This window comes from Galeopterus variegatus, unplaced genomic scaffold, assembly GCF_000696425.1.
Source record: "Galeopterus variegatus unplaced genomic scaffold, G_variegatus-3.0.2 Scaffold960, whole genome shotgun sequence".
Lineage (NCBI taxonomy): Eukaryota > Metazoa > Chordata > Mammalia > Dermoptera > Cynocephalidae > Galeopterus > Galeopterus variegatus.
This window is the reverse complement of record NW_007727071.1, coordinates 371375-393445: the sequence shown is the minus strand read 5'-3', so window position 1 is coordinate 393445 and position 22071 is coordinate 371375. Positions and strand designations below refer to the sequence as shown.

Here is a 22071-nt window from a genome sequence, read left to right as displayed (position 1 = left end):
GGGGGGGGGGCGGGGCGGGGGCTGTACACGCAAGTGCTGGGGGCTCAGGGCCTCAATACTGTCGAGGGCCGGGGCTGTAAACATGGCCGGGGCGGCCCTGCCCACCCCTAGTGGTCTGTAATGACTGGAAGCAGAGCGGCCCGGGCAGGGCCAAGGAGGGTCAGGCATCCGACAGGCAGCTCTGGATCCGGTCTACCCACTGCTGGGCCGAGGGCACATCCTGGGCACAGAAGTTGTAAACGCGACGCGTTGTCTTCACGTCAAAGAAGGCCTTCTCATCCACGGTCTTAGGGGCGCCCATGGTGGGTGTGCCAGGTGCCACAGCCTCCACCTCTGCCAGGTCGATGACACCCTTGCACTCTGTATCCACTCGGTGGTCATAGTAGCGCAGCTGCAGGAGGCCAAGGAGTCAGGGCAGCCCCTCCCCGCAGCCCCCCACCGCCAATGGCCACTCACCTGGTGCTTGGTCTTGTCCAGCACAAACCAACGGGCCTTCCAGGGCTTCATGAAGGCTCCCTTCTTGTACAGGGTGCCCTCATAGGACCTGCGTTTGCAGCAGAGTCACGGCCAGGCCAGCCAAGCCCAGTCAGGGCCCAGCCAAACCCACTTCCCAGCAGTCGCCCCCACTTGCCTTCCCAGCCCAGGTGGCAAAACCAAGGCTCCTGTCCCCAGAGCTGACCTAAGGCCGGAGTGCTGGCCAGGGCCTACAGACCCAGGAAGAGAACTCTCTCCAGAAAGGAGATGGTGACGGGTCCCCCACACCTCCTGACAGACACCAGGGAGGGTCCCATCACACCAAAGCCACAGGGTCTCAGGGAAGCAGCCCTACCTGCAGGGCAAGTGCCCCACATAAGGACGAGGAACACTCAGCAGGCAAGTCTGGCGAGGCAACTGCAGCTATGCGGCCCCTCCAGGCTCAGGGGGACAGCTGAGGACAGACGGGTCCTGCTGGGCCCTGGCCTCACCTGGCACCTGCCCTGGCCTCACAGGTGCTTCCCGGCCCCTCACCCTCTGCTCGTCTTTTGGCCACTGCAGCCTGGCTGCGTTCACAAGTTCTACATCCCAAACCCCTTCTGATTTATGGTTACGGTTGGGCCACCCTGTGGCCTCCCCACAAATCCTTCCACCCAGAGAAACGACTAGCACTCCGCAAAGGCACCTGCACCCCCCATCTGGGCACTGCCCAGGACTCCAGACCCCCAGCCCAGAGGTACCCATGCAGCAGCGAGGTACCTTCCATACCTATTCTCACTCTCGGCTGTCTGGAACTGGCTGTACAGGGTGCTGGTGCTGCGGCGGGCAGCCTGGCGGGAGCCAGATGCAGTTGAGCCACTGCTCTGATCACTGTCCAGGCTGAGGCTCAGGGTGGAGCCCACGGGTCCCTCCTGCAGATACACGCCCAGCGAGCGGCGGTGGTGGGGCACGCTGGACACTAGCAGTGAGCTGGGGGTGCCCTGGGGGCAGGAGGGTGGGTCCTGCATCAGAGCTGGGCAGCCTCTGCCTGCTGTGCCTGGCAGTACGCCCGCCCTGGCCACCCAACACTGCCCCCCACACCCACTCCTGCTCACACGTCCATCTGGCCGGTTTTCGAGGCGCTGTGCAGCCTTCACCCGGTCCCAAGTGTCCTTCCAGCGCTCAGGAGGTCGGCCCAACTCTGTCTCCAGCCGCTGCAGCTCCTGGAGAAGAATTAGTAAACTAAAAAGTTATTCAGAAGAAAATATCCAGACTGGAGAATAAAAGACAAAAGAATGTGAAACTCAAGAAAGAAATATAATCAAAAGGGTCTACCACGCGATCTGAGTACAGAAGGCGGCAAGGGTGGGGAAGGAGGGATGGAATGGGGAAAATCAACATCTGGAGACAAGAGCTGAAAATTTCCCAAACTAATCAGAAGCATCAAACAACAATCAAGAATCACTACAAATCCCAAACAGGACAGGTTAAACACACGCACCCCCAGGCCATTACAGCAAAAAGTGCTGAAAGACAAAGAGAAAAGCCCCAAACCAGCCAGAACAAAAAATACATGTTCTCTTTGAAAGAGCAGCAATAAGACTGACGGCTGAGTTCAAAACAGAAGCCTGGAGCAGACTTCCGTCTCCAGCCACGACACAGGCCTTAGTCTCACCAGCCCTCCTCCCACAGGCAGCTATGAAACTGGACAAGAAAAGAAAGCCGTTGTTACAAGATGCTGGACAACCAGCAGTGTAGCAATGACCCTGAGACAGGGGACCACACGAGGTGAGCCTTGCCATTAACCCAGTTTTCTGTCTGGCCAGAGACATGGCCAGAGGCATGGCAAAGTCGCACACTGCAGTCCTGCTGAGCTGAGGAGGAGAGACGGGACGTTTGGGGAGCTAGTGCAGGCGGATGTGCAGGGTAGCCTGCGAGGCGGAGGGAGTACCACAGAGAACGATCTAGAAATCTACACAAAGGTCTCCTTGAGTCTTCAGCCAAATTAAGCTGCCACGTGCAAAGCAAGATGTCACAAGGCCTGACAGAGAACAGCAACTAGGAAGCTATAAGCTAAATCCAAATCCTAGAGGCTATACGTTGACAGAGTTTGGATGTGTTGTCCCCCCAAAACTCATGTGAAACTCTGATCCCCAATGTGGCAGTGTCGGGAGCTGTTTGAGTCATGGGGGCAGATCCCTCATGAGTGGATTCATGCTCTCCCTGGGGGAGGAGGGGTCGTGAGTGAGTTCTCGCTTATTAGTTCCCATGAGAGCTCGTTGCTTGTAGGACGCCAGCACCTCCGCCTCTAGCTCTCCCTCTGTCTGTGTCTCTCTCTCTCTCTCTCTCGCTTCCTTTCGCCATATGATCTGCTTGTACCCACTGGCTGCCTGCTGCACTTCCCACTGTGAGTAGAAGCAGCCTGAGGCCCACACCAGATGCAGCTGTCCCAGTATCGTGACCCAAATAAACCTCTTTTCTTTATAAATCACCCAGTTTCAGGTATCCTGTGACAAGCAATACAAAATGGGACTAATACACACATGCTAGAAGATGTAGGAATTCCAAATAGCCAGAGTGGTCAGACCTCACTGAAGGCACAAAAAAACTCCAACTGAAACCCTGAAGAGGCCATTCCTTAGGAGTAGAGCTACACTAACCCCAGAGCTTCTCTAGACCTGCTTAGGCACGCCCTAAAAAAACTTAAAAACAAGCCTCAAAAAGATCAACCTGATCCTCAAGTTCATTAACTATCTGCAAAAATAAAGCCCAAGACTCTTTAAAGGAAGACAACACAATCCTCGTCCTCAACAACACAGGATCCGCAATGTCCAGCTTACGATAAAATATTAGAAAAGCAAAAAGGCAGGAAAATGGGAACAGTTAAAAGAAACAGGCCCAGAAATAAAAACAGGTGTTGAGATTAATAAACAAGGAACTCAGAATGGTTATTCTAAATATGTTTCAAGATTCAGAGGAAAAGATGAACATAATGGTTGAACAAATGGGGAATCTCTGCAGAGAATAAAAACTGTTATAAAGAAAGAACCAAACGTAAATTTTAGAACTGAATGATACAATATCTAACATCAGAAATTAATTAGATGGGGCCGGCCCGGTGGCGCACTGGAGAGTGTGCTGCTTGGGAGCACGGCGGCGCTCCTGCCGAGGGTTCGGATCCCATTTGGAGACCGGTTCCTGCTCACTGGCTGAGCGTGGTGCGGGCACAACACCGAGGGTTGCGATCCCGTTACCGGTCAGTAAAAAAGACAAAAAGGAAAAAAAAAATTAATTAGATGGGCTTGAACATACTAAACACACACAAAAAGAGCAATGAACTTGAAGATAAGGAACAGAAATCATCCAAAATGAACTTCAGAGAGAAAAAAGATGAGGATAAAAACCAAACAGAGCCTCATTAACCTGTGGGACAATAAAGTCCCAGAACGGAAGGAGAGAGATTGTGTAGGAAAAAAAAAAATTTATAGAAGCAATGGCCTAAAATATATTAAACTTGATGAAAATGATCATCCCACAGATCTAAGAAGCTAAGAAGTCCCAAGCAGGAAGAACACGAAGAAAAACCACGTGATGGTCAAACTGCTGAAAGAGAAAATCATAAAGGTAGAGGAACAAGGGGTGACATGACACAGTTTATAAGAAGGAGCACTGACTTCAAATCGGAAGCAATGCAAGCCAGAAAACAATGTATTATCTTTAAACCGATGAATGTAAAAAGCTGTCAACCTAGAATGCAATATCCAGAGAAAACAGCCTTTAAAAACAAAGGCACAATAAAGACATCTTCTGATAAATAAAAACTGAGGAACTTGTGACTGGCAGACCTGCATTATAAAAAATAAAAGTTCTGCAGGCTGAAGGGAAGTGACACCAGACCAGAGGTGCACTGAAAGAGGGGACGCTACTGAAAGCAGCAAAAATAAAGGTTTCTTCCTTCTTTCTTAATTTCTTTAAAACAAAGTCGACTATTTAAAACAAAAATAACACAATAACACATGCTATGTGTTTATGTCACATAAAGGTAAAGGGTATAACAGCAGTAACATAACAGACAGGAAAGGAGCAAACGCACGTGCACTGCTGTAAGGTTTTTATGTGTGACGTGGTGTAATTCAGATGGACATGACCACAGTCCCCGGCAACCACTAAAAAGATAGTCCAGAAGTGTAGCTCGAAAGCCAGATACAGCAGATAAAACGGATACTAAAAAATGCTCAATTATTCCTTTAAAAAAAGACAGAAAAGGAAGAAAGGAGCCAAAAGTAAATGGGACAAATAGAAAAGAAAAAAAAAAGCCCAGCAAGATGCTAGATTTAATCCCAGCTATGTCAATAATTACATTAAATATAAATGAACTGAAAAAAGCTCCAGTAAAAGAAACTGTCAGACTAGATAAAAAGAAGACCCAACTACATGCTGCATACAAGAAACTCACCTTAAATATAAAGACACACACAAGTCACAAATAAGAACACAGGAAATATCAGATCGCAATAATGCAAGTCATAAGAAAGCAGAGTGGCTCCATTAACATCCAACCAAGCCAGCTCAAGAGTGTCTCCAAACGTAACGAGGGGTTAGAGGGGTTCTCTCCTGCCTCTGTGCTCGAGGCCACCTTCATCCACAAAACCAAGACCCCACGCTCACCCAAAGCACTGGGTGACAGGTGGCTTTGGGCTAGGCCCCAAGCTGGGTGGTCAGGATGCGTTACCCATCTATCTATGCCTCACCACCTCCCCGTGGGGCGAGAAGCAGCACCCCCACTTTCCACATGAGGAAACAGAAGCTCTAACATGCCTGGATAATCCCCAAGGCCACAGAGCCGACGGTGGGGAGTGGGGTGCAAACCCTCCCATGGTCTGGACCTGAGGCCCATGCCCTTCTCAGCATTCAGCCCCCTTGGAGGGCTCTGGGTGCTGGACCTGCTGGGAGGCAGCACCTTGTGCGGGGCATGCTGCCCTCCGCACTGCCCCAGCCCCACACACCAACAACCGCAACCACTGCCCAACTCACTGGGCTCTCTTCTCCCTCTAGGGGTCTCTGCCCTGTCTGATCCTGATCCCTGAGGCTGAGCAGACATGCCCACTAAGGATGACAAAATGAGGGGCAAGAGGAGCCTAAATGTTAACCCCAAGCCTCCGAGGCACGAACTCAGAAGAGCTGCTCACGGTAGCGTGGGTAGGGCGGGCAGGCTGGAAGAGAAAGGAGTGGCTCCTGGGGAAACCCTTGTTAACCCCAAGCCTCCGAGGCACGAACTCAGAAGAGCTGCTCACGGTAGCGTGGGTAGGGAGGGCAGGCTGGAAGAGAAAGGAGTGGCTCCTGGGGAAACCGTCTTCTCTGAGGGCTGACCTAGAAGGAGCTGTCTGAGCCACTCTGAACCAGGTCATGGAAGCTCATGTGCCCAGTGCAGAGGCCACAGCCTGACACCTGGGTGTGTGTGACAACAGCCCTCCAGTCATCGTGATCTGTAAATACCTACCTGGTGCAGGGCAGGGCTAGAAAGGAGCCACAGCCATCCCAGGCCAGTGTGCAGTTCACATGATGGGCGAGGGCAGGGCCACCCCAACCCCCAGGGGTACTGGGACTAACACCACCACTGCCCCCTCCCCAGTGTCTGAGCAAGCAGAAGCAGGTGCCGGGCCGAGCCCTGCTCTGGAACCACACACACCTCCAGCAGGCGCGAGATGGCATCAGGCTGGGCTCGGGGACGGCTGTCATAGCAGGGCCACACCACGCGGCGCCTACTCTGGGGAGCACCTCCATCAGGCCGTTCCTCCTCTGGGGGCTCAGGGGGACCCTGAGCCAGTTCCCAGTCGTAGGGAGGGCCCTCAGCCAGCGTCTCTTCGGTGTAGAAGTCCCACACCTTCAGGTTGGATACGTTGCTGTAGGGCCGCAGGACCTGGGGGCAGGACTGGTGTTGAGGATCCGGGCCGAGCAGAAGCCCCTGCCCTAACCAGGCCCTAGCTCACCTCGGTGTCCTCAGGCGCATACACGTAGTTGTAGAACACAGGCGTCCTCTTGCTCAGCCGGTCCACATACTCCCACACAGACCTGCAGGGCAGCTGGGCCCTGTGTTCGCCCTTCTCGTCGTACAGCAGCCCTGCACGAGGGCAGCGCTGAGCCAGGGCCCTCCCTGCCATGCGGCTCCTCCAGGCCCCCACCGCCCACATACCCAGCTCGATGCGCTCGTAATCAGAGTCGAGCAGGAAGGTGCGGAAACGGCGGGACACGTGGTGGTAGCCAAGGAACTTGAGGTAGAACTGGCTGAACTCAAACTCCATGGGGAACTGCAGGTGGACCTGTGTGCAATGTGGGTCAGAGACTAGAGGTCAGGGTGCACAGCTCCTCACCCATCCACATGGCCACCTGCCCACCTGATGTACACAGTCCAGGAACTGCAAGAAGACAGGTGTGAAGCCACTGCTCTGTCCAGCCAGGGTGTGGGCCCCGCGGTGGCTGAAGCGGTGGCCGAAGGACAGCCACTCCTTTTCCACTAGCAGACGGAAGCCCTCCAGGGTGCGGTAGAAGGGGTCCGAGAGCAGCTGAACCAAGGACACCACCTGCAGGCACCACCACTGGGTCAGGGAGGCACCCAGGGAACCCTGGCCCACCCCAGCCCCATGCCTGCCACACACCTGAGTGGTGATGTCCCAACCGTCCTCCAGGCTCACCAGGACAGAGGAGCCCGAGTCCAGGAGCTCCACCACCAGGACCGACACCTGCAGGAGCTTGTGGATCTGCAGGGACAGGGGGCTCTCTGGGACCTGCTGCCCTCTGACCCCACTGTTGACCAGGCCCCAGAAACCCACATGTCTGCTGGCATCTATGTGAGGCTGGTGGTGTCCGCAGCCCTGTAAGGTGGGCACAGCACTGGACAGGTCTGGTCTGCTCTGGGTGTGCTGACCACTGCTTCCTCCAGCCTGCCCGTCACAGCCCACCCCCCTCCCAAGCACCCCAGGACTGAGGATGCACTGACTCAGCAGACATCCTCCTGTCCTTGAGGTGCCCATTGGCCCTATCCCCAAGCCCGCCAGCACTCACCAAGCCAATGCCCTCTCGATGCCTTATCTCCCAAAAGAGGATACAGGGACAGAGAGACTCAACCTATAAGCCACCTCCTCTGTGTGGGTCATCACTCCACCTAAGCTCAGCAGGCTTCCCCTAACCCTCTCACACCCAGGCCCTCCCAGCCTGCCCCAGCCACCTTCCAGACACCCCAGCCCCAACTGGGAGGTAGCCGTCACCTCCTCCTTCTGGTGCCCATCGTTGTCAAGAAAGCAAACCCAGACCCCATCCGCTCAGCTCTAGTGGGGTAGTGGGCCTGGCACCCAGGTGGGCAGGGAGACAAGGGCCATTCAGAGACCTGACCTGGATCAGCCACTCCGAGTCCTCCAGCAAGCGCAGGAAGGAGGCTGGGCTGGGCTCAGCGGCAGGGCAGCCCGGGACACATGCCTTCAGCAGCTTCTTGAAGCTGGCCTTTACCTGCCGCGCCTCGAACACCTCGATGGGCACCAATTCCCACTGCTGCAGCGGGTCTGGCCGCACACCCTGCAGGAGGCCAGCGGGGCACCGTGAGACATGCCCAGGCCCTGTGCTCCCGATCTGCCCTGAGCCCCCTGCTCCAGTCACCTTGAGCTGGGCTTTGTCCCCAATGATATAGAGGGCTGCACGCTGAGGCCGCAGAAAGCCCTGGTCAGGAGGGGCTCCGTTGGCCTGGGGGGGGCCCAGCATGTCTCTGCCAGCCAGCCGGGAGCCCACATCGGCACCGAGCCCACTGCTGCGCCCACTGGCCCGGACACTGCCCCACTTTCCTGTGGAGGAGAGAGCAAGTGAGCACCTGAGCAGGGTGGACCACCACTTACCTGGGGCTGGCTGGGCCCGGCCTCCAGGGAGAGGACTGAGCTCCCAGGGCAGGGTTGGTCGACGGGACCCCAGCAGGGCTGTGCCAGGGAGGAGGGCTGGAACACACAGATGCTGAGAGACACAGGGGGTATGGTCTGTTAGTGCTAGGCAGGGCTCGGTGTCAGGCAGGGGAGTACCCAGGGCTAGGGGGAGGGGTTGGTTATGCTGGTCTGTCACAGAGGGGCCGTTAGTGTCAGGCGTGAAGGGAGACATTAGTGCCCAAGGCAACTCAGTGCACGCTGGGGGCCACCAGTACCAGGTAAAGGAGGAGCCTGCCTGCACAGGCCCGGTACGGTACCTCGGGGCACGGTCCGTCTGGAGGCCGAGGCCGCCATGGGGTTGGACAGCGTGGTGACCCTGGCTCTGGGGCTGGGCACTGGGGGCACAGCAGAGAGAAAGCTCAGGCCTGGCCCCAGGCCCAGCGTGTGCCCAGCCTGGGGTGCCTACGGGCCAAAGGCTCCCACCAAGCCCCCCCAGAGCCCTGGAGACAGCAGGGGTCAGCACCAAGCCCCCAGTCTCAGGAGAGCAGGAAGAGCCATCCAGGTGCAGGCAAGGGTCCTCTCCACAGGGGCAGGACAGACAGCAGAGGACCCCATGGTGGGGGGAAGGGACAGGGAGGGACAGGGACCCTGGGCTCTCCTCTGAACACCTCCTCTTTTTCCCATTGAAGCCAGCTCAGAGAAGCTCTGCCCTCTAGTCTTTCCTCCACGCCCTGTCTCTATGCCAAGAGGTCCCGGGGCTTGTCTGGCTGGCATTGCCCAGAACTGTTCTCAAGACACAGCCATACAGAGGCCTCCGTCCAGGACACACAAGAGGAAGGGCCCAAGGAGCGCAGCCTAGAAAAGAAAAAGCCCAGAGGCTTCTAAAAGAGGGGAGAGAGAGGTTCAGAGCCTGGAGATGCCTGGCCCGGAAAGATGGAGGGCAGTTCAGTGCAGGACACAAGCAGGCTTGAGCCTCAGGGACAGTGCTGGGCTGGGATTCACAGGCCTGTCCATGTGGCCTGAGTGAGAGGCCTAACCTGAGGTCATAGGGAGGCCACGGGAGGAAGAGGCAGCCCAGGGGCCTGGAAGGTGCCTGGGGTCACACAGTGGGTCTCTGGGCACTTGGCCCTGCCCCAAGCTCACCTGCTTCTGCAGAGCCCATGGGCAGGATGCAGCGAGGGGCGCAAGGCAATGTCCCTCTGTCTACCACAGAGGTCACCACAGGCCAAGCACTATGGCAGCCCACCATGCCCTCTGCCAGTCGCCACACTTGGGACAGTCACGGTCACCCAGCTCACAGTGAGAACTTCAGAAGCCAGACAGACTACTGTGTGTCACTGGGCAATGAGGGGGATGGCCCAATTCCCTGAGCCTGGGGACACTGAGAGGCAACCCCACCTGGGGTGGGAAGAGGCCAGAGATGCCCAAGGAACATTAGGGGACACCACAGGTGCTGGATGCCAGCAGACCCTGGAAGGGAGGACACCGCCTGCAGGTGCCACTCCCGATACCTGGTAGGGAAGGGAATGCAGGAAGACACTGTGACTGTAAAACATACTTAAGTCATGTAATGCGATATTTGGAAAACTGAAAACCACTCCTGACCAGGAGCAGGAGTTCCCAAGAGCAAGTGAGGCTCACGTCCGGCCTCTGCCTGAGTGACTCTGAGGGCAGACTCTGGCCCTGGTCTTGGTCCCTGGACTCAGGGCCCAGTGTTAATGATGGACACGATGGCCCAGGGCACTCTGCTGAGCATGATGTGAGGCCTGTGGGTTCACAAGGAGAGCAGAAGGCCACAGACAAGGACCTCAGGCCTGGGTGGTCAGCTCTTGGGACCCACGATGGGCAGAGCAGACAGAATCAAGGACAACACCCAGGCTGCTCCACATCCCTTGTCTGGCCAGGCCCTCAGCAGGCAGGGTGTCCAAGCACCTTCCCGCCACACCAGCCATCCCTGGCCACGTCCTCTCTGGCATGTGCTGTGGCCCTCACCTGCGGCAGATGGCATACATGCGGTTCACTGGGGAGATACGAAAGGGCTCAGACTTGGCCCGGCTCAGGCTGCTGCTCAGGGTGCCCAGGCCAAGCCGCTGGTAGTCACGGCAACACGCCCTCTCCACCAGACTGCTCATGGTCATGCGGTCCGAGGGCTTCAGGGCTGAGGATGGGGTCAGCGTGCTGGGCTCCAGCTCCTCCGACACTACAACGGCCGGGCACGTGGGGTCGTCACCCAGAGACCATCCAGCCCACCCCTGGTCCTCCACAGGGGGGAGTCATCATCCAGAGACCACCCAGGACTGCCCCTCAGCTGCCCTACCTGAGATCTCATCCTCCTGGTCCTCAGTGGGCGGCTGGCCCCGATGCTCCCAGCTGGGGGGGTTGTACTTCTTCCGAGTGATGTACTGACGCCCGATGGTCTTCTTGGCGTTCTTCACCAGGTTCCGGGACAGGGTTCTGGGGCAGAGAGGATCAGCAGAAGTGAGAGGAAGAGACACAGGGACGAAGGCTCAGGGGTCTGGGAGGGCTGAGGCAGGCACACAGCTGGTGCCCCATACCTGAGAGAAGAACCTTTGTCCTTGGTGGCCCGGGGCTGCTGGCCAGATATGTGGGCAGACCCCAAGGTGAACGCAAAGGTACCCCTGACATCTGGTGGGTACCGCAGCTTGTGCAGCTGCTTACGGAAGAGCTCGGCACTGTCGGACCCCACTTCCTCGTCAAAGGCCATTTTCAGCAGCTGCATCAGACAAAGAAGGCCTCAGGGGTCTGGAGGCCCCTCCCCCACTCTGACGCTGCTGGGTACCTGGGCTCCATCCCACTGCAGCCGCACCAGACAGGTAAGCGTGAGGGAAGGTACCATGCCCATGTCACTCAAAGTCAAGTGTCTGTGTAAATTGTGAATTCAGTTACTATGTGGCAAGGTCCGGGCTCACACAGCACACCCAAGACACAAATTCCAGGGTCAGCACCTAAAAAAACCCAGCAAAGACCCAAAGGCTGGGCCGAGCCCGTTGCGAACTTGGGAGAGTGCGGCGCTGGGAGCGCAGCAGTGCTCCCGCTGCGGGTTCGGATCCTATATAGGGATGACCGGTGTGCTCACAGCACTCACTGGCTGAGCACGGTGCAGCCGGTCTCAAAAAGGACAAAAAAAAAAAAAAAAAGACCCAAAGGCTGCATGTCAAATAGGCAGATGAAACCAAGCTGAGAGCCAAGGTGAGGGCTCCAAACTAACAACCCAACCACAGGGCCACACTTGGAAACCAGCTTGAGAACAGTTCACACAAAAAAGACAGAGGACTCAGCTGGCTGCGGGCGGATAAGAACCCACCTGGAATGTGCAGGAGCGCAGCTGCAGCCCGTCCTGCAGGAGCTGGTCCACAGGGCTCTGGACACTGATGCGCTTCTCCTTGGTCAGCGCGGCCACCGGGAAGGAGCGGGCCACCACCTGTTCCCCCACTTACCGCAGACCGGGCAGAGTCAGAAGGATGGGAGGGGAGGAAGTCAAAGAATCTCAGGGCCCAGTTTTGGAGGACCCCAGTTGGGTGGGAGAGGAGCAGACAAAGGCCCATCTCCCACAGGGACCCTGCAACCCTGAGAAAGGGGCAGAGAGAGGCAGGGCCCTAAAGAGCCTGGTAGGGAGAGAAGGAAAGGGCCAAAAATAAGGGTCTGAAGGCTCACCCAGAGGGTCGGTGGGCATCCCCGTGAAGATGACCCGGTAGGTGGTGAGGAAGACAGCACCCTCAGCTGGCAGCAGTGCAGGGCCTCCCACAGTCCCCCCTGCACCCTCCTCACGCCCGTCAGGCAGTAGGTAGACACGCAGGCCATCCATCACACACTCCTCGCCAGGCAGCAGGCGTGGCCGCAGCAGTTTGGGCTGCTCGGGGACAAAGCACCTCAGGACACAGCCCAGGCCCCTGGGCCCCCAGCCCCATGCCAGCCACTCACCTTCTGGATGGGCGGCAGCCTCTTGCTCTCTCGGTGCACAGCCTCCAGGGTCTCAATGTGCATCTGGACAATGTCTAGGGGAGAGAAGTTCTCACGCCCTGGCCCATGCCCGCCCACCTGAGGGGGTGTTTCCACACCCAGACCCCCCGTACCTGGCACCATGACATGCAGCCCCTTGAGATGGTCGCTGGTGACCCCACTCTCTGTGCAGACCTTGTCCACAAAGCGGTTGATGAAGCGGACCACAGCCCCAGCCACGTCGCAGGTCTCTGCATCCTCGAAGCCACTTTCCGTATCATAGCTCTCAGCCATGCTACCTGCCATGCTGGGCCAGGGAAGGGGTGTGGTGGGCACAGGCCCTGTGTACCCCACCCCTAGTCTGCTCACCCAAGCCCTGCCCTCACCTGTTGGTGACCAGGCTGTTGCTGGCACTCTCCAGGTCACCTAGCCCCGCCCGCTCCCGCAGCAGGCGGCTCTTGCTGCTGTCCAGGGGCAGCAGGAGGTAGCTCATGCGGTTGGCGTAATGAATAGCCTGGCTGAACACTGTGCTCTCCTCCTTCTGCACCAGCTCTTGCTGCTTCTCGCGGCTCAGGGTTGGCCACAGGCGCCGCTGCTCTGAAGCCACGTCCAGAGCAGAGCGCTCGTCCTCCTGGGAAAGTGTCTCCCCAACTTCCTGCCACAAAACCACAGCATGGGAGCTGGGATGACACCGGGCCTCCACCCCTCACCCAAGGTCTAGGGAGTCCCTGCACACCTGGGAGGGGGCTCGGTCCTCAGTAGGTTCCAGGTAGAGGGCCCGGATGTGGGTCTGCACGTCCCCGTAGAACATGGCCTCCCAGAACTGTGGCGTGCTCCACACTACGTGCTCCTGCACGCAGCTGTATGCAAACTGCGTCACCCCTGGGCTCAGCTTCTGCAGGAGCCAGGGGAGGGGTCATCTGGATGCAGCCAGGAGAGGCCCAGGGAGGAGACCCAGGGCCAGCCCAGCACTCACCCGGCAGAAGGCTGTGACCAGGGGCAGCAGAGCGGCTGCAATGCCATGCTCATCCAGAGAGGTGCAGTCCTGTGGGCGGAGTGCTGAGCCCATTGGGACCTTCTCCCCTCCCAGACAATGCCCACCTCCAACCACACACCCCTACTGTGTCTGTGGCCACCAGAACAGTGTCTCCCACCACTGTCACCTGGAACCACTGACTCCAGCTCCCCAGGGCTACCTTGGAGGTTTGAGGTCAGAAGACCCCAGACCCCAGCACCTGCCTCCACCAAAGGCTCTCCCCCACTGTGCAGACTGCAGACCCCCATCCCACTGGCACAGGGATCCCCTGCACCATCTCTTCACTCCCACCCACAGACCAGGGCCTCCCCCAGCTGTCAGTCACAAAGAGACCCAGGAACTCCTGCCTGTCCCTGCTCATGTACCACATGCTGGCAGAATAGGAGGCCTGGCCTCACCTGCAGGCAGCAGTTCATCATGCGGATGATGAAGTCGAACTGCTGGTGGTCCAGGACTGCCCGGTTCTGCTGCACATGCAGGTGCAGCTCCTGGGTGAGGCAGCGGCGGGCAGCCCGTCCCTTCAGAGCCCTCAGCACAGCCGGGAGCAACTGGGGGCAGGGGCCAGGGAAACAGGGGGCTGAGGGCACAGAGAGGGGCAGAGACCCCACAAAGGCCAAAGAGGAGAGGGCAGCAGGTGTTCAGAAGCCCAGAACCCTGGCTCCAAGCACAGAGAAGACTCAAAAACCATCCAGGTCAGTGTGCCCAGACCCTGAGGCTTCACTAACCAATATAGACTAAAACTTCCAGTGGATATCCACAGTTCATGACAACAGAGGCATGAGAACATTAATGCTGCACACGGGGTCCCAGCGCTCACAAGCTTGAGGGCCTGGAGCCATTTGGCTGGCCGGCTGGGGCTCCTTGTACAGAAGTAAGAGCCTGTGCAGCACAGGCGACTCACCTGGCACAGGCCAGGCCACAGAAAGGCCCCGAGCTGGTTCTACTGTTAACTGTCATTCACCATAAAACAGCTCAGAACCTCACAGGGACACCATGCAGCCGTGAAAAAATGAGGCAGACTTAAACTAGCTATAGTGAAAGACCCCAGAGGTGCTAAGTGAACACCATGAAGGACAGGACAAGTGGTGGATTCTAGTTTTTATAAAGTAGAAAAAGAAACATGGCATGCACAGGTCTACACTTCTTTGGGAGAAGGATGCAAAAAAAACAGTAGAAATCTTTGGTGTCTTCTGATTTCAAAAAATTGAAATAAACGCCCCATTCTGAGCGTCCCCAAAGGCCCATCCTACTGCCCGCTGAGAATCAAGGAGGGGAGACCAGGAGCCCACCTGCCCTCCTGCCAGCCCAGCCACCTCCAGCCGTCCTGCAGGTGAATGGGTCTCCCTGGGCAGGGCTCAGCATCCGTGGCAAGCGAAGCGAGGCCTAAGCCTTCTCTGAGAGCCGCTGCCCTGACCCCAGGTCAGAGGCCCCACCCGATACCTCACCTTCTTGGCCTCAAGCATCTTCCCCTCGAATACATAGGAGATGCAGTTGCGCACAACCTCCAGCCTGCGGGCGCTGTTGGCGTGCAGCCCACTGCCCCGCTCCAGGATGGCAGCTGGGGAGACAGGACACATTCACCCTGACTCCCAGCCCCTGACCTCACACCCATCCTGGGCCACGCTCGAGGCCTGCCCTCCCTCCATCCCTGCGCACTCATAGGGGGCCCTGCGGGCACAGTGGTCCTCCTCTCAGCCTTCACGGCCGGGGGTGCACCCTGCGTCTTGGCTGCAGCCTGGTCCACAATCCATTGCACAGTGCCCTCATCGAGCCGGGGGAAGGGCCGGGACACCCGCCGCAGGTGACTGGCCTCGCCTGGCTTCTGCACCTTGTGCATCGCTACAGCTGGGTATGGGTTCTCCTGTGGGGGAGATGGTAGGCATGGGCAAGCAGCTGCAATCGAGGGGGCAGCAAACCCGTACCTCGTGCCCCACCGTACATTCTTATAGAGCTGCTCTGCCAGTTCCTGGACATGACGCAGGACACGCTGGGGGTGGTTCTCATCTGCCCGCATCCGTGCCACCTCATGGGCCACCAGCTGGAGGGCAGCAGGCAGGGTTAGATGGGCAGGTGAGAGATGGCAGCCAGGGCAGGGGGACAGGTGGGCGGGCCAGGAGTATACCTCATCAAAGAGGTCCGTGGGACGGTAGGGGACCCCACGCTCTGACACAAAGCCTGCAAAGGCCATGCCCTCCAGCACCTTCATCAAGAAATCATCCTCCACCAGCCCACGCTGGCCCAGGAAGGCTGCCTGGGGGAACATGAGAAGGTGGGCCCCTCAGGTCCAGCAGGTGTTTACCTCCCATCCCCCACAACACCCTGCACCACCCTGAGCAGCCCACCTTATGAAAGCGGATGACAGGCTCTGGGTGGATGCGCACGATGTTCAGACACCAGCGATAGCCCTGCAAGAGCTGCGCAAAGAGCCGCAGGAAGACAGCCCGCAGTTCCTTGTCCTGGGAGCATGGGTGAGTGCAGTGAGTGCCAGCCCCACCCCCCGCACGCTCCTCCCCACTCCCACCCCAAGCTAGGAGTGGGCCCTCCCCAGGCACCTCTGCCCACCTCCTCTTGCCCTCCCACCATCCTCCACACACAGCCACTGAAACTGTTTGGACTTTCTCAGGACACTGAGAGGCTCCTCATGGCTGGTCACTGAGTCCCAGCCCTTCAACAGGTCCCCTGCAGCGTCACCCGTGCCCACTGCACAACTGCCACACCTAACTGCCTGCAGCTCGTTTGCTCCCAGGCTCCTTCCTGCCTACACTACAGGAGCCTGGAGGTGGGGCCACAGCATGCTTGGCACAGTCAGCCCAGCCTTCGGTGGCAGCAGACCTAAGTGGGACGTGAGGGGCATAGAGGTCCCCACACCGAAGCAGCAACGACCCCCACCTGCATCTTCAGGGAGGAGATGGATGTCGTGGGTGGGGGGAAGGCGAGGTCAGCCATCTCCAGCTCTGGATCCAGGACCTGCAAAAGCAAACAGAGCAGCTGCATACTGGCCTTGGACTCTGGGCTCCCCTTGCTGCCAGGCAATGGCACCCCAAAGGTCCTGAGGCTCCGGCTTCCCCACGGCCCCTGCCCTCACCATGCTCAGAACGCTGTGCGTCTGGCTCTGCAGTGGCTCTGGCAGGGGTGGAATGTGCACACACTCAGGGACCGTCACCGTCCCTCCATCGAGATCAGCAATAATCACATCTAGCTGTGGACCAAAAGGGGTGAGTGGTCAGGGACTCAGAGTCCTGGGCATCAAGGCAGACACAAACCACAGACCTTACCAGCTCCTGGGTCTCTGCCTGGAAGGCCGCATTGACACCAATGATGAAGGGTGTGGGTGTGCTGAGGACCTCCAGCAGCTGCGCCGGCAGGATGGGCACGTAGGTGAAGCTGCAGCAGGCCCAGAGAACACAGTGAGTCCAAGAGGACAGGACCGGGTAGAGGTGGGGGCCACGCGGAGGGGGGCCAGGCAGGGGAGGAGCACCTGTATCTGAGAGGGAACAAGAGTGCCAGGAGGCCCCGGCAGGCGTCTGCGAGCCGCTGGTAGCTCCGGGACAGGAAGAGGACCTTGTGCTCCGTGAGGGCGGCACAGAACAGAGACAGCACATTTGTAATGCCTGATGGAAGAGGACAGGCTTGGAGAAGGACCTGGGCCCCTGCACCAGGCACAGAGCAAGAACCAATACCTCTGGCTACCAGCCCTGGGAAAGGAAGCTGTGCAGGGTGGGACAGGTCGGCTCACCCAGCTGGCGGAACAGCAGGGCCACACTGCAGCGGCTGACAGGCAGCGAGTCAACCAGTGGGGTCTGGATGACCTGCCGGTCACCAGCCCCCAAAGAGATGGTTCTCTGCAGAAAGAGAAGGTTCAGGGCTCAGAGCCTGACCACACCTGAGTCAGCCCAGAGCACTCTGGCCCTAAGAGGGCGGTGGTAGACAGACAGACCCCGAGTGGGACCAGCGGGGACAGGCTGCACAGTGCGAGGGAAAGGGCACACCCTGCCTCTGTCGCCCAAGCAGTGCTACAGAGAAAACTCAGGGCAGGGGTGGCTGCCTCTGACCTAGGGTGGGGATGGGGCCTGGGTGGGCGGAAGAAACAAAGAATCCATACCGCTCCTTCCTCAACAGAGTCCAGCTGCACAGGACAGACGGGCAGAGAGACACAGTTAGACACCCCTAGCATGTGAGGACACAGAGCAGGGAGAGACAGACAAGCTAACATGGACATCCAGAGACAGGCACACACCCAAAGAACAAAAGGACAGAGAAACTGAAAGATGCTAGGCCCTAAAGTGAAGGTATGAGAGCCAGGTAAGCAGGCAGGGCCACAAACAGGCACCATTAACAGTGGCGCCAAAATGCAGGAGGTAGTGTCCAAGGCCTCGGACTGTGCTAGCCCTGGCTGGACTCTGGGTGCCTTCCAGGGCCCCACCCCCAAAACCGCACCAGGAGGGCCTGCGGCTGTGTGTACACCAGCTGCCTCAAGACCCACCTGCGAGCCCCCGGCCAGGGGGACAGTGCAGGTCAACAGGTTGCCAATCACGTTCTCCAGACACACATTCAGGCCCTCCACATGGATGGTGTAGATGAGCCCGAGGCTGTTCTGCAATGACCAGATCGGGGAATGGCGGTACAGCCAGCGGGAACACCCGCGTCCTGCCTCACCGCCCTGGCTGCCTGCCTCACCCTGAACACCTCTGCGTGGTCCAGTCGCGACACCAGCACCAGTGTCTTCGGAGCAAACAGCTGGGCAGGTGGGGCCTGTGCTGTGGGTGAGAGCTGCCCCCGGCCTCCCTCATCTGCCTCTTCCTCCCTCTCCGCAGAATCCTCGGTACACACCACTGCCTGCAGACACAAGCCCATTCTCCTGGCTCTCATCAGGTTCGTCCCAAGAGCCCAGGGGGGAGGACACAGGTGACTCCAAGAGCTCTGGCCCTCCAGGAACTCCAGCCTCCAAGGGCTGGGAGACACCCCTGGAAGCTGAGGGAGTTGGCCATGGCCGCAGGGCTCGGCTTCACATATGCTGCATCCCAAAGCCCCCAAGCTGACCTGTGTGGGCTCCACTGGCTCCCAGAAGGTCAAGCAGGCACAGTAGTGACGCTCCGAGTTGATGTCAGTGAGGACAGCAACAAAGAAGGTAGGTGGGTTCCTCTCAGGACACAGCTGCCACCCGCTGGGCTGGCAAAACTGCAGGGAGGGCTCAGCAGTCAGCTGCCTCCACCCACGACTACAGCAGGGAACAGTCCACCTGCCCCCATCCCACCTGCCATAAGCATCTGCACTGCCGGGGCCTGGAGGTTCCAGAGCACACAGGCAGCTCTCCCCCTGCGACCATGGGGACACCTGGCCTCCTGGGCCTCAGCCTTTCCTGGTGAGAGGAGCAACAGCCTCCAGCCTCACCATCTGAGATGAAGACCAGGCGATGGGGGCATGGTGCCCACCACCGTGAGAGACACGTGACATAGTGACGTGGGCACCAAGAACCCTGCAAGCCCAGCCAGCGTCCCCATCCTCCACAGCAGCTCTGATGTCTCCTTGTACCCTTCCCAGTGGGGACCAGGCACTGTGGAGGCCCCTTGCAGTCCTGAGGGGACAAGTGCAGGGCCATGCCAGCCTGTCTCCAGCCAGCTGCTTACCAGCTCGATGCCCTGGGGGAAGGGGTTGTCCTCCCAGTCCTTCTCCGGGAAGCGCTGCAAGATCTGGCCCTGGCCTTCCCCACTCCCTGAGGACAAAAGCAGGGGTCAGAGCACCCTCTCACCTCCCACTGCCCCACTCCACCAGGAAGCTCGAGGGTCCCAGATGGCTACTTCATGGCCCAGAACAGAAATATCCCATCTACCCAGGTCCTCACCAGCCTCAGCTCCCAGACCTACCATTTCCCTAAAAATAAACTTCTGTGTGGAGAGGCCACCAGGCAGATGCAGACCCCAGGGCCACAGAGGGCAGATTGAGAAGATCCCTGCAGGTCCCCCCTGCTCCCACCCACACTCCCAGGCCCCTTTCCACCATGTCAAGGAGCCACACCAGAGACTTCCTTCTGCCTGCCACAGACCAACACAACTTCCCACAGCCCAGGGCCCCTTCAACCTCCCAAGCACTGGGGTCTGGTGGCTCTAAGGAGTGTGGGAAGGTGGTGGAACACAGGCCTGCTCCCTGCCCTTACAAGGCCACATAGGCACTGAGAGCAGTCCCAGGTCCCCCAGCCAGGGAGGAGGGCTCTGGCAGGGGGTGTGGGAGGTGCACCAGGAGGCCCATGTCTTCCCCAGAGATCTCCTCCACTCCTTGGAACCCCATAGGCCCCTAGCCCTGCTCTGGTTCGCTCCCCGCTCCCACTACCATGCCCAGGATACTGCTTCCAGATCCAGTCCACATGGGTGGGGCGGAGGCCCCTGCCTGTGGCTCATCCCCTACAGGGCCAAACCAGGAGGCCATGAGAGCGCCAACTCAGGACCCAGCTCCAGCCGCATAATGGCTCCATTGGTCTCACATGGTCATGGGGGAGGGAGCAGGGTGCAGTGGGGAAGACAAAGGCTTCCTTGCCTCTACCTCTACACACATAGTTCACAGGTCCCCAGGGCAGGGATGTCCCCATCCTCGCTTGGACCATCCTCACACTGCTGCCCACACTAGGGGAAGCAGCAGGGGCAGATAAGTAAGGGGAGGGCGCATAACATACAGCCTTTCCAGGGCCCCCACCCCAAGTCCCAGAAAGCTGCAGTGCAGCCTCTGAGGGCTGCCGCGATGCAGCCACATGTGCCAGCCTGGTCCACCTAGCACAGGCAAGCCAACCCCAGGAGCCCAACAGCACACATTCCCCAGGTCCCCTCAAGACAGAGGAGCTGGGCTGCAGCCTCAGGAGACCACCTACACCTCCAGGATCATGAAGGCTCTGCCAAGGATGTCAGCAATGGGCAGGCGGCTGCTAAGCTGGAGGTGGTGGGGTGGTGAGGGGCCAATTCTGACTCACAAAACCTCAGTTTCCTGATCCCTTCCCCCTCCCTCCCCGACACCCTGCAGACAACAGGTAGCAGACTGGGGGTGGGGGACGGGGAGAGGGGCAGGCGTCGGCTGGTGCCACATATACCGACACACACCCATACACACCCATTTGCATGGCCCACCAAGATGAAGCCCCCACAGGGTCCTTCCAGTCCCACCCCGAAGGGCCTCCCTTGACAGGCCCAGGCTATGCATGAACACTCCCCAGACTGTGGCTCCTCCCCCCACCCACACCCCCAAAGGCCTCCTTGTGCTTGGTCCCAAACCACCATCTGGGCTCGGCCCTGGCTGGCACCCAGGGCTCACCCAGTTCTTGCCACGAGGCAGCAGGCAGAGGAAGGCAGAGGGGGTGTGTGGACAGGGACAGCAGCCTCTGCTCTGCTGCAGCCCCCCAAGGCCAGGCAGGGCAGGGGCCTTCAGAGAGCTGTTCTCAGCAGCCTCCCCGCCAGGAGAGTGGGCAGAGTGCCTGGTCATCGACCACTGCTACCCTATTCATTGCCCAAAACTTCCACTTGCCAGTCAGCCTGAAAAACCTCTGCAGGGCCCCACTCTCCAAAGAACTAGCCCTGAGCTCCACTCTCCTTGAGCTGCCCCAACTGCCTATGGGGTGTGGAGGGGTGGGCCAGGTGGAGCAGGCATCTCTGCCTGAGCTGCTTCTCTGTGCCGCAGTGGCCCCAAACTTGCCCTTCAGGTCTCAGCACAGTGTCCCCTCTTCTGGGAAGCTCTCTACCCCAAGCCTGGGACCTGCAGTGGGACCCCTGGGACTCCCAGCTTTCATCACCCTCCCCGCCCCCACTCCTGCCATGACTACTGGTGCACCTGTCGGCCGCTGGGCCAGACAACAAGCTCCAGCACCTGGCACAGACCACAGCCTAATTAGGGCCTGCTGAATGCATACAGTCAGCGACCCGATTATCCTCCCCACACCCAGCCCCACTCACACCCCACAAGCAAACAGGTTCCTCAGTCGGAAGTGCAGAGCAGCTTCCGGAGCCCCAGGGCACGCCAGGACACAGCAGGCCCTCCCTAACAGGGCACACCATGGGAAGGCTCTGGCCTGTGAACAGCTCTCCTCTTTGCCCCTTCTCTGAGACCCCAGGCTGCAGCTCAGCTCTGTGCTATTGGGGGCCAGACTGTAGCTTGGCCACTGGCCTACACTAGGGAGGTGACAAGGGTGTTCTGCCACATCTCCCCAGTGTCCCTCAACCACTCGAGCACTATGGCTGTGGAGGAGACCTATAGTGGTTAAGCTCCTTGCCCTGCCAGAGCACTGCCCCCACCGTGGGGTAGACTGGATGGAGGGAGCCCCGCTTCCCCACTCCACAGTTACAAAACTAATCCAAACAGCACAGCCATGCATCACAGGGCTCTTTGGGGGCCTAAAAAAGAGGGGCACCAAGATCCCCTGAGGCACAGAGAGGAAATCCCCTGTCCTCTCCCCCATGAACCAGGTACAAGGTGGAGGCCCACCCAAGGGCAATCTTGGGGCTCCTATACTCAAAGTCCCTCATTGAGAGCTTCCTCCTATAGCTATGTCCCCCTGAGCTAGCCCCATGAAGGCTGAGGCCTGAATGGAGGGCAGGCGACAGAACACAGACCTTGTATCTGTCATCTGATGGCAGCACCCCATCACCAGTGCCAGGCTCTGATGCCTGGACGGCCAGCCGGGCCAGTGTGTGCTACAGGGAGGCAAAGAAAAGAAAGGCAGCCTCCTCTGCTCACTCGGCC

The 22071-nt window shown here is 58.8% G+C and overlaps 1 protein-coding gene across 1 annotated transcript; it reads right to left on the bottom strand.

The window, feature by feature from the left end:
- Window positions 1-6: 6 nt before the first annotated feature.
- Window positions 7-18482, bottom strand: SBF1 (SET binding factor 1). The gene is made up of 38 exons (XM_008573762.1): window positions 18394-18482; window positions 18031-18189; window positions 17837-17942; window positions 17456-17479; window positions 17090-17195; window positions 16832-16964; window positions 16629-16737; window positions 16439-16552; window positions 16243-16320; window positions 15696-15809; window positions 15476-15604; window positions 15293-15391; window positions 15010-15214; window positions 14799-14911; window positions 13752-13901; window positions 13294-13362; window positions 13054-13212; window positions 12704-12972; window positions 12452-12624; window positions 12300-12373; window positions 12033-12228; window positions 11683-11810; window positions 10913-11091; window positions 10675-10811; window positions 10350-10557; window positions 9844-9868; window positions 8675-8819; window positions 8104-8285; window positions 7843-8022; window positions 7110-7211; window positions 6849-7034; window positions 6647-6773; window positions 6444-6574; window positions 6143-6373; window positions 1569-1676; window positions 1243-1454; window positions 457-544; window positions 7-391 (listed from the first exon to the last, which is right to left on the bottom strand). The coding sequence occupies exons 2-38, from the start codon at window positions 18141-18143 to the stop codon at window positions 161-163; spliced, it is 5133 nt and encodes a 1710-aa protein (XP_008571984.1). The 5' UTR covers window positions 18144-18189; window positions 18394-18482; the 3' UTR covers window positions 7-160.
- Between the last annotated feature and the right edge of the window lie 3589 nt (window positions 18483-22071).

Coding starts and splice junctions, on each gene's coding strand:
- SBF1 (XM_008573762.1), bottom strand. CDS start 18,143: ATGAGGGAGGCCGGGGGCAGCTCTCACCCACAGCACAGGCCCCACCTG. Junction 15,215..15,292: donor CAGAGCAGCTCTATAAGAAT/GTACGGTGGGGC, acceptor TCTCCCCCACAG/GAGAACCCATACCCAGCTGT. Junction 14,912..15,009: donor GCCCGCAGGGCCCCCTATGA/GTGCGCAGGGAT, acceptor CTGTCTCCCCAG/CTGCCATCCTGGAGCGGGGC.